This window comes from Patiria miniata, unplaced genomic scaffold (genome assembly GCF_015706575.1).
Source record: "Patiria miniata isolate m_02_andy unplaced genomic scaffold, ASM1570657v1 HiC_scaffold_29, whole genome shotgun sequence".
Taxonomy (NCBI): Eukaryota; Metazoa; Echinodermata; class Asteroidea; order Valvatida; family Asterinidae; genus Patiria; species Patiria miniata.
Genome location: NW_024037068.1, coordinates 27,675,410 through 27,687,115, shown reverse-complemented (window position 1 = coordinate 27,687,115; position 11,706 = coordinate 27,675,410). Strand labels below are relative to the sequence as shown.

Below are 11,706 nucleotides of genomic sequence, written 5' to 3'. Positions count from 1 at the left end.
AGTTTGTGGCGTGGTGGGACCACGAGGCCGCCGGGTATCCAGCTCGTTCAAGACAGCCGGGTTGGGGAGGGTTTTTGCCCATAGGGGCTTGAGGACTGCGCTGCGTTGCTCTAGTAATTGTTTACCCAATTGTTAATGATATCTGGAAACGTGTCTAGTAAAGGATTGCACGTTTCAGTGACCTAAATTTTGTGAGTTAATTTTTTGTAAAATCAGTTCGTTTTCGCTCACGTTTAATAGCAGTCGTAACGTTAAAGGAATTTCGATTACGTGATTTCGATTTCGGTTAGTCGATTTGTGCAGTCACGCACGTGGAGATTTCGTACCGTCAGGAGAATTTCGAGTACGTAGTCGATTTCGATTTATCGATTCTTGTAATTACACGTGGTTTTTGTGACAGTCGAGTATTCTTGCGAGGTTTTTTAAAAAGCCCAGTGTCACATCGTTTTTCGAATTTTTTTTTTTTCGTTTTGCAACCCGAGGCAGAGCTCGTTTTCGTTTTTTCCAAGAAGGAAAAGGATTCTCGTTTTCGTTTTTCGCCAAGAAGATTCAGAAGAAGAAGAGGCGTTTTTTCAATTTTCGTTTTCGTTTTTGTTTAGGCCTAGAATTACGTAGCTATTACCGAGGCCTAGTGAGAAGCATTGATTGAAGCATTTAAGTTTAAAATCCCAGAAGTCTTGGGAAGTGAAAAAATATTTGTTTCTCCCCTGTTTTTGCTTTAATCAGTTTGTTTTTCGCGTTTTTCGCCAGTTTTGGAAAGACAGATTTCGACGGGGGTTCGTCGGTTTATCAACATACAGTGTGTTTTTTCTTGAAGAGTTTTGCCGTTTTTCAAATTGTGTGGTAGACCTACATGTGATTTATAGTTGCTAGGCCTACTTGAAGAAGATACAGTTGCATTGTGTTAAATAAAAAAACAGTATTGCAAGGTTTGCATTGTTTGTTCGGTGTTATTGAAAAAAAAATTTGAGTTGTTCATTGTTGTGAAAATTAAAAGACTAATCAGAGAGCAGTGAGGGTTAGAATAAAGAAATATAACAGAAGAACCCTAGCATACTGCTTTTCAGTTCAAGATGGAGAAGATACCCATCAATCATTGTTCTTACCGGGACTTAGTTACTGTTCCTGGTGTTGGAGACGCTCTAGCAACTACGATTGTAGATTTGCGGAGTGCCCATGGTGACATGACACCAGAAATGCTCATGTCAGTTTCAGGTGTGCGGAGCATGCCAGACATTATGAGGATGCTTGACTTCAAGCCCTACATTCCTTTCTCGGAGGGAAGTCACCCAGTCAACATGGCGTCCCCAAAGTCCAGGTTCAGACAGGGACCTCAGGCAACGGCTTCTGCTCCCAGTCAGATGTCAGTTCAAGATGCATGGAGCAGCCTTCAGAGTGGGACTCAGAATTTGATCCGTTGATGTCGAGGTTTCTGGAGTCGCCATATCCCTTCGACAGTTATCCTCCGCACCCACCTTTGGTCAGGATGCCGCCGCGACTTGGTCGAGCAAACCTGCGTTTGCTAAGTGGACAGATGGTGCCTCAACGCCCAAACATCCGACTCTACCGAAGACGATCACATACGACGGAAGGAGCAGCTGGCAGGCTTTCATCGCTAGGTTTTCATCCTATGCCGATGAATGCAACTGGTCGGCGAAACAGCGGAAGAATAACCTCTGTTGGTGTTTGGAGGCCATGGCAAGCGAGTTCTACGCCATGCTCAGTGAGCGAGAGCCAAACCTGGAGTACTTTGATCTCATCAAGAAGATGGAGAAGAGGTTTGGTTTGCGGGATCTACCAGAGGCGACCCAGATGCAGTTCAATTACGCCAAACAGTCATCTGAGGAGACCATCCTGGACTGGGCCGACCGAGTGCTCTACATGGTGACTCGCGCCTTTCCAAATCTTCCGGAGATGCATGTCCAGAAGCAGGTTGTACTGAAGTTTTGCCAGGGCTGTTCCGATCGGGAGGCTGGCCTGTACGCCATCAACTCTAGGCCGGCGACCATAGAAACTGCCGTAGATTGTGTTAAGTGGTTTCAGCATACGCAGAGGGCGATTTATGGAAGGTCCAGGAAGGATGTACATGTAAAGGAGATGTCGTTCAGTCAATGATGTGGATGGTATGGGAGCGGACTTGTGTAAGGTGGGCATCACTGCTCAGACACCGCCGAGACGCCCAAATCCAGGGGACTTCTCATCTCTCGATAAACGAATGACAACCTTAGAAGACCAGTTCAAGTCCATCCAGGGGTCTTTGGATAAGTTGACTGCTCTTGCAACTCACCGCCCTCGTGAGCGATCAAGGTCACCAGCCCTTGACATGTCCCGAAGTTCTTGTTTCCAGTGTGGAAAGTTGGGTCATTTCCAACGGGATTGCCCCGGTGTCAAGACGGAGAAGACAGCCTCCTTCATAGATGACCAGTCAAACTACAGCGGGTCAGAGAGCGAGGCCGATCTCCGCCCCGAGCAACTAACGGCCGACTACCAATAATAGACACACCAACCAATACAGTCACTCTTGCTGATTCGGGTCCCTCTGTGCAATCATCACCTTCATCCAGTGCTGTGGTTGAAGCAGTTACTTCCAGTCAGTCCACGTTGGAAGAGAGTACGGTTCAGCTCGCTGAGATGGTCACTCAGGTGCAGCATTTTCAGGAGTACATTAACGGCATGGCTGAGGACTGTCCTGAGCAGTGCAGCGTTGGAGCTGATGAGTCTACGGAGGAATCTTCAAATTTGATTGAAGGAGGGGAGGAAGTAGTTGTTTGTCGACTGCATTCACGCTCGATGTTCAGCGTACGTGTTGGTCTAAACAGCATGGCACTTAAGGCGATCATCGACATAGCAGCAGAGGTCACAATCATCTCCGATCACATCTACAACTCCCTAGATCCCAAACCACCCGAAATCAGGAATGTGACGTTGAACACTGCAGGAAGGAACATGAAGATGAAAGGTATAATTGCTGGTCCAGTAGAAGTAAAACTTGGAAGCAAGACCTTCACTGAGAGAGTATACGTGGCACCGATTGAAGACGATATGCTCTTGGGAATCGATTTCCTGCGACGACACAAGATAAACATACACATCCAAGATTCGATGCTGGTACTGGAGGATGAGAACATACCCATGGTATTCGGGGAGGGGAACCAACCTCCGAGAGTTGCTCCAGTAATGGTTCGTAAGCTGACAATTATCCCCCCAAATTATGTCAAGAAGGTTCCATGTAAGGTGACTAAACCACTGGAACAGTTCATGGTTGAACCTTCCCAGGGTTTGAGTTTTCTGTTGCCCCGGACTGTCCACAGTCCCGGACAGGAAGTGGAATTGTTTGTGATCAACCCCACAGCTCAGAATGTGCGACTAAAGGGAAATCGCCAGGTTGGGAAATCGCCAAAGAGGTGGCTGCGGTCATGGACATTCCAGTTGAAGACATAGACAAAAGTCTGTCTATCAACGAGGTGATTGTTGCTACTGATGCTGAGGTGCCTGGACACTTGCAAGATCTTCTGAAGAGGTCTGCAGAACACTTGAACCAAGATGAACAAAGTCAACTTCGAAATCTGTTGATCGAGTTCCAAGATGTGTTTGCCAGAGATGAATATGATCTTGGGAACTTTACCTCCATTGAACACCAGATCATCACCGAAGGGGCCAAACCGGTGAAGCATAAAATGAGACGCACTCCCATGAGTTTTGCGGACGAGGAGAAAGCACATCTAGACAAGATGGAAGCTGCTGAGGTAATCCAACCCTCAACGTTTGAATGGGCATCGGCTCCTGTCCTCGTGAGGAAGCGAGATGGCAGCGTCCGTTGGTGTGTAGACTATAGGGGCTTGAACACGGTAACTCGGAAGGACGTCTATCCCTTGCCCAACATTTCCAAGTTGGATGCTAATACTGCCTACTAGCAGGTGAAGATCGATGAAGGTGATAGGAAGAAAACGGCTTTCATCACGAAGTACGGCTTGTACGAGTTCGTCAGAATGGGATTTGGTTTATGTAATGCTCCGGCAACGTTCTGCCGAGTGATGAGCCTGGTCCTTAGAGGTCTTAATTGGGACATTGCTCTTGCCTTCTTGGACGATGTTGTCGTTCTTGGGAAATCTGTCGCTGATCACATTGTGAATCTTATGCAAGTGCTGCAACGGTTTAAGGATTTCCAACTTAAGTTGAAGCCAAAGAAGTGTGCCTTGTTTCAACGTAAAGTGGAATTCCTGGGCAGAGGCATCGACCGAAACGGTATGCAACTGAAGGAGGAACATGTAAAAGCAGTGGAAGACTGGCCGCGGCCAAGAAACACCAAGCAGGTGGAACAGTTTTTGGGACTGGTGAATTATCATAGGGTGTTCCTCAAGGGCTACGCCTCAGTGGCAGGGCCCCTCTACAACATCACCGGTAAAAACAAGTTCACTTGGGGTACCGAACAGCAACATGCATTCGAGGAGATCAAAGAGCTCTTGACATCTGCCCCTGCTCTTACACTACCGAATGCAGATGATCCTTTCATTGTGGACACAGATGAGTCCAACACTGCCATGGGCGCTTAGCTCATTCAAGTTCAAGGTGGCCAGGAGAAGGTGGTGGCATATGGCAGTATTTCATTGTCCCCTGAACAGCGCCGGTATTGCGTCACCAGACGTGAGCTACTGGCAGTCGTCAAATTCACACAGCAGTACCGTCATTACCTACTAAGCAAGCCATTTGTAGTCCGAACTGACCACAGTAGTCTCACTTGGCTGTTAAACTTCAAAGCGCCCCAAGGTCAGATAGCGCGGTGGCTAGAGGAGCTAAGTCAGTACAACATGACAGTGGAGCACCGGGCAGGAAAGAAACACCTGAATGCGGACGCCCTTTCCCGCATTCCAGAAGCTGAAAGCCCCTGCCAAGGTTTTAAACTTGGGATGCAGCCAGAGGATCTCCCATGTCAAGGCTGTAACTACTGTAGGAAGGCTCACCAGAACTGTGCTCACTTTGTGGCCAAGGTTGACGATGTTGTACTCCTTGCCGTTAGACCCAAACAGGTCAGGGTAGCCAAGTTAGACCAGATTGCATCAGATGCCTACACCATCACTAGTATGGAGGTGGTAGCTACCGACGATGGTTTCCTGATGTCAGTAGATGGAACTGACTATTCCATTACATCAGTTGCTGAAGGTTCTGACGAACCATGTTCAGGCAAACTCCTGCAAGAGGAGCAGGAGAAAGACGACCAGTTGGTTCATTTGCGTCAATGGCTACTAATTAAAGAGGAGCCTGGTGAAGGCACAGTCATGTTGTGGGGTCCAGCAGAGAAATACCTCTGGATCAACCGGAACTTGTTCCATATCGAAGAAGGGATTCTGTGGAAAAAGGTCGAGGACAAGGGTTTTCTTGTGGTGCCAAGGGCACTGCAGAATCATGTCGCCATGACATACCCTCGGCAGGTCATGCCGGAGTAGACAGAACTCTTGCCAAAATAAAAGCGAAGTACTTCTGGTATGGGATGACCCGGGACATCAAAATTACGTCATTTCCTGTTCCGTCTGCAATCGGAGCAAGAAAGCTGCTAAACAGGGCAGGTGCCTCATGACAAATTACCATGCTGGGTTACCAATGGAGAAGGTACATCTAGATTTCATTGAAAGTCGTCTTTTGGCCAGATGGATGAACATTTTTAGATAAAATAACGTTTTTTTTTCAAAAGGTATGAGTGCCTCTTCGACTAGGAACCTTAACTTTGGAAATTTCTGTCCTGGATGAGAAGAAAATCTCAATCATAATCGGTAGCAAAATCGCTACATCAGAGTTCAGCGTTTAGGGGAGTATTGGCGGTCTGGCCGTACTACAGAGCTTGCGATAGTACTGTACGGCCAGATGCAGTCGGGCTTAGCCGGGCTTACATACCTCATAGTCATACATTCAGCAGTCATTCTCGAAGCCTAATGATCGACTTGAAACAGGCCACAAAAAACCAAATGCGAAAAATCTTGATGATTTCGGTGGCTTGTCTGTAAAAAAAACCGCCAGTTCCAACGGCTGTCGTCCATTTTGTTTTGTTAATTATGTAAATGTATGCATCACGTGATGACATCGCAAAAAATCTGCGCACGCGATGTATGTGGGTACCACACCTCTATCAGGCGCCGCAAGTGAGTTCAATTTTCGTCTGGTGCGTTGTCGTGGAAAGCATTCTCATTGTCATGCTTTTCGCGACAACCACCAGACCAAAATTGAACTCACTTGCGGCGCCTGAAAGTGGTGTGGTACCCACATAAATCGCATGCGCAGATTTTTTTTTCGATGTCATCACGTGATGCATACATTTACATAATTAGGCCTAACAAAACAAAATGGACGACATGTCCATTTCGACAGCCGTAGGAACTAGCGTTTTTTTACGGACAAGTCACCGTGATCGTCAAGATTTTTCACATTTGTTTTTTTTTGTTTTTGTGGTCTGTTTCAAAGTCGATCATTAGCCTTCGTGAATGACTGCTGAATGTATGAGGTATGTAAATGAAATCTGGGGTGGGATATTAGAGGTGAAAATTAACAATTTTTGAGAGGCCATTTCTTTTTAGAGTCTCTTGCTACCACACTCTAGCGAACATGTTACATTTGTACATATGTATGTCTCTAGCCCAGGTGGACTCCCTTTTCTCCCTACGTTACAGAGGGAGTCCAGGTTATGAAGTGCTCCAAACCGGGCGAAAAAATTTATAACCATTTTCAATATTTTTACCTTGTTGGAGAAGCTAATTTTTACGTCTTAGTATTCTATGTATCCTTATCTATTGGGCCGTTGGGTGCGATGCTGACCGACGTTAATCAGGAAAATAAACTTTAAAGCAACATTAAACTTGTACCTTTTTGTAGACTCTGTTCATCAGTTTCTCAAACGTACCGAGTCCGGTCGTAAATGGCATACGTACTGCCGTGCGCGTGTGCGTTCGCGTGTAACGTGCATGCAGTGCGCACGTGCGACTTCCTTAGTAACCGCCCTCATACGCATGCGCACTAACTTGTAGCCGCGGCATCAGTATAAATGTCTTCTGGAATTCGGACATATCCTTCATCAACATTCACCTTTCTCAAGGCCTCGAACATGGCAGAATGTTCGACAGAGTCGAATGCCTTCTGGTAGTCGACAAATCCTAGGCACAGTTGGAGTTGGTATTCACAAGCCTTTTCAATCAGTTGATTGATTGCATGTAAGTGGTCTGTTGTTGAGAAGCCAGCTCTGAAACCAGCTTGTTCTCTTGGTTGGTTATCGTCGAGCGCATCTTTGATTCTGTTCTGGATTATTTTTGTGAAGAGCTTATATAGATGAGACAGAAGGCTGATTGGACGATAGTTTTTTGACATCTGCTTTATCTCCTTTCTTGAACAGAAGAATCATCTTTGCTTCTTTCAATGATGTTGGTATTTTCTGGGTTTCAAATATCTGGTTGAATAGTTGGGTTAACTGTTGTAAAATCTCATCTGGCATATGGCAAACAAATCAGAAAATATAGGCCGAACAAAATACGTGTCCGAAATCGGAGCCGCGCTGCAGTTAAACACATGTACATGCATGCACAATACACTTCATGCCCCATTTCCGGACACCGACTCCTGCTTTATTTTCGTCGATTCAAACAAGTGTTTGGTCAGTGTTTTCATTGCACAAAATGCCTGAATTACGGTTAGAGTAAAGAAGTCATCAATAAAGAAGTTCACTTCTTACTTGAGAAAGTTGAGGGAAAAGTCCGAAAGACAAGGGCACCATTCATGATGCTTTAATCATGTCCATGATTCAACCACACAACTCCACTACTCACTTGCATTCATACGTGGGTAAAAATCAGGCATTATCATCTTTCTCGTCCAACAAATGCCAGTGAAATGTTTCGCTAATGCTCTCTTCGCTATCCTCGAGATAATCATCACGATTTTTTAAGCATTGCATTTTGTACAGCTAAATCTTAAACCTCCGAAAATCACACAACATAATGATTTTATCCACTGGATCGTTCACAAGGCTGCCCGTTCCCGACCGGCCATGTGCTAGCGGACGGTACGGTGCGGTACGTACGCTGGTACATGTACCATGGCATATTCGCACACACGTGCCCCACAGTGATTTGTCCATGTCACCTGTCAATGTTCAACCTTTTGTCCAGCCGGAGAAGGTACTGATCAGTGTTACCGGTATGCCCTGTGTTTCTACCATTGAAACACTTCAATAACGACTGGTGAAAGAGATTAAAACTACGTTCGCGATGATTTTAACATGCCATTTCCATCGACTTTTCTTCAAAATTGTGATTGACATAAAATGACATTTTGTAAGAAAATGGGAGGGCTAACTTAAGCCACTTTTTCATCAAGTGCTTTGCGAAGTGCCGGCGTAACTTCTGTACATGTATGAACGTAAGCTGTATTTGGATTAAGGACTTCTTATCTACAAAACCCCAAGGGCAAAATTTTTTGTACCATCTTGCGCCTCCGTTTGAACGTACCCTATTTGGTTGACATCAAATGTGATGTCACAATTAACATGATTAAAGGGGACAACAAGATCTTTCATTTGAGTGGTGTGCCAATGAAATTGAATGTAACTTTACGGTAAGTGTGAGTTTGGGTACAAAAAGTGGGGTGTTTTTGCTAGAATCCTGGATTTTTGGTAGTCATTTGCACCTTGTTTTAACATTCAAAATGTGTCTGTTATGTTTATTGAGAGTCTGTGTGTAAAACATACATGTATGTTTAAGGCAGAGAGAAAAGTAATACTGTACATGTGGGCGATTCCAGCGTCACTCGCATTTCACTTTTTGCATCTTTTTTCAATCTTAGTGGTGTACTGGTACATGTACTTTTGACAAAAAAAGAGAATGAGGCCTACTCTTTAATTTTTGGTTGGAAATATACTCAATATATGGCTTTAACCCTATGGAATTATGAAAAATTAATGATGTACTAAATATGAGCATGGCAAATTTGGGAAAAAAACGTCATTTCGTGAAAAGGACATGCCAAAAATTGTCTTGGTTTTGATTGAAAAGTCTCCTCAAACCAAATGTACCATAACCAAATGGTTATATGTACTAGATGCCTACCATACTGAAATATAAATGAGGGTTTACAACAAAATATCTTCAACAACTACATGTAAATGTATTTACGGCAAGTTAGAGGGAAACAGTGCCATCACTCGCATTTCCGTCACTCGCATTTCAGTTTGTCCGTTCATTAAGTTACGGTATGATCAAAATGAAGATTTTCCTCCCTAATTGTTATTACCGGTAAGTCTTAGCTACATGTACATGTAAGTGTTTTCAAACAACCTTTATTTTCAGTGTGCTCAAAATGCTAATTGCAATGAAAAAAAGTATTTTAAGTTACAGGGGGAAAATGCGGTCACTCGCATTTCTGTCACTCGCATTTCAGTTTGTCAATTAAGTCATGTAAAATGTGATCAAAATAAAGCTTTTCCTCCACAATTCTTATCAAAACTGGGCTTTGTCTTTTCAAACAACCTACAAAATTGTTTAAAAAGACTCAAAATATTAATTACACAAAAAAAAAGTATTTTCTGAAATATTTACAAATGTACTAGGCCCTATAATTTAATAATCCGCAAAGGCACTACGCTGTCTAGTTTCTGCAGTCCCACACTTAAGTTGTTAAAAAATGAGTTGTGTTCATCCATTCATCATTCATGTATGAGGCTATTTGAATGATCTCACAACCCTAGCAGAAGGAGCATGAACTATTTCACCAAAATTGACTTTCAACAGATCACTTACAAGTTTTATTCGTGTGGGGTCAGACTGTTCAGGGAGAAATAAAACTTGGAAATGTCTACATTGTGTAAGAGCTTCTCTGTCTGCATTCTTATAATAGAGAGTGATATCGTCAGTCGCATTTCATTTGGCTTTCGCATTTCATTTGTCACTCACATTTCAAATTTCAAGGGCTCTCTATTATAATGTGCTAGGTTTTTGCTTTTAATAAGGGAATAACAGTGTGAGGAGCCGGTCTTCACTGCGTGATAATGACCGGGTGTGGGGGTGACCGCTGTTAATGGACCTCGACTTCGTCTCGGTCCATTAACGAGACGAAGTCGAGGTCCATTAACAGCGGTCACCCCCACACCCGGTCATTATCACGCAGTGAAGACCGGCTCCTCACACTGTTATTTCCATTAATAAATACCTTTTTAACGAAATAAACAGTTAAAATGCTCCAATTTTGTGACTTTCTTTCGGCGATATTTCCAGACTTTTTTATGTTCATGTTCATGTTCATGGGCCATATCACAGCTATAACGACGTAAACTCAACAGAAACTGCTGCCGTAGCGAAACAAATTACAACAATGTTTTCATATATTTACCTGATGGAGGAAGCTGAAATCTCGTTTACACATTCCTTGTGTCCGGAATTACAAAGATGCTTGGTTTAGGAAAGGTAAATATGTCGGTGGGTGAAGTGTTCAAAGAAAATAATCGTAGATCTACGCTTTCGTCGTAAACATCCTCAGTATATACTGCACTGCTGTACGATGTCGTTTCAAAACTTCCTTACGCGCGCGCACGCGCGCATCCCTAGCAACTGTGTTGCGTACGCGCGCGTCAGTGCAGTCTCACGCGATGGGGGTTGAGCGCATGTGCAGTGCTTTATTGTTACAAGCTACCGCAGGACTGTTAGGCCGTGTCCGAAACGGGCTTCCAGAGCTACGGCTACGTCTATTGTCAGCGCGTCTCCGCGTATTTCTAATGGAGCGAAGACCTAGACCTAGCTCTAGACAACAGATTCGGAGGCAGCCTTACTATATTTTGACCTGAAGGTGCATCAAGCTTCGAAGCCCGTCGCATCAGGGAGGCTGAGCTGAAACGACAGCAACGAAAATCTCGTCAGCTAGATGCTTCCCTACGTGTCCACCCCCACCCCCAACCTTGTGTGTCCAGTGTTGGACCGTAGCTTCCTGGCTAGAATTGGACTTATTAGCCATCTGCGAACACACAACACCAACTTGTGTGGAGATGTTGGCTGTCATCTTCGAATTTCGAAGGACGAACTATATATATATACTATAATTTGAACAAACATTGGCTTGCATGGGGCTGAACGGGGCAGGATCAATGCTGGCTCCCAGGGGGCATTTATTCGCTTGATCTTTGAAGCCAGTCCATTATCACCGTTAATGCCCGGCCACGTGATCGAGTCTCGACCAATCAGAAACCATCAACTCTCCAAGGTATTTATTAATGTACTGAAAGACGTCGTTACATACATTACATAAAATGTACAGAAAACACTGCAAATTTTGCTGTTGGTTAATTTTAGTCACTATAAATTGTATATTATTACAATCACTTTGTCTTTTGAACAGTGGCATAGCCAGGAATTTTTCAGTGGGGGGTCGCTGGGGGGGGGGCTGGAACATTTCATGGGGGGCGTCATGTAGATCAATGATAATTTTTTTAAAAACTCAAAATTTCAGGGGGGGGGGGGGGGGGGCGACTGGGGGGGGGGGCGACAAGGTGGCATGAAAAAAATGTGTTGGAATTCCCACTTTGCTTTGATTCCCACTTTGCCCACGACACAGGCACACGAAACTGCTCAGTCGTACGCCCGGCAAAGTAGCAATGCATCCAAACTATATTGACAATTGTCATGATTATACACAGTTTTCAATGTACTTTGATGAAAGTCATGCGAACATTTACACAGAAGA

The 11,706-nt window shown here is 44.4% G+C and overlaps 1 protein-coding gene across 1 annotated transcript; it reads left to right on the top strand.

Annotated features, from left to right (window-relative positions):
- The first annotated feature begins 1,073 nt into the window (after positions 1 to 1,073).
- LOC119735345 lies at positions 1,074 to 3,381 on the top strand. The gene is made up of 3 exons (XM_038209041.1): positions 1,074 to 1,337; positions 1,459 to 2,033; positions 2,095 to 3,381. Exons 1-3 carry the CDS (start codon positions 1,074 to 1,076, stop codon positions 2,492 to 2,494), a joined length of 1,239 nt encoding a protein of 412 aa, XP_038064969.1. The 3' UTR covers positions 2,495 to 3,381.
- Positions 3,382 to 11,706: the final 8,325 nt, after the last annotated feature.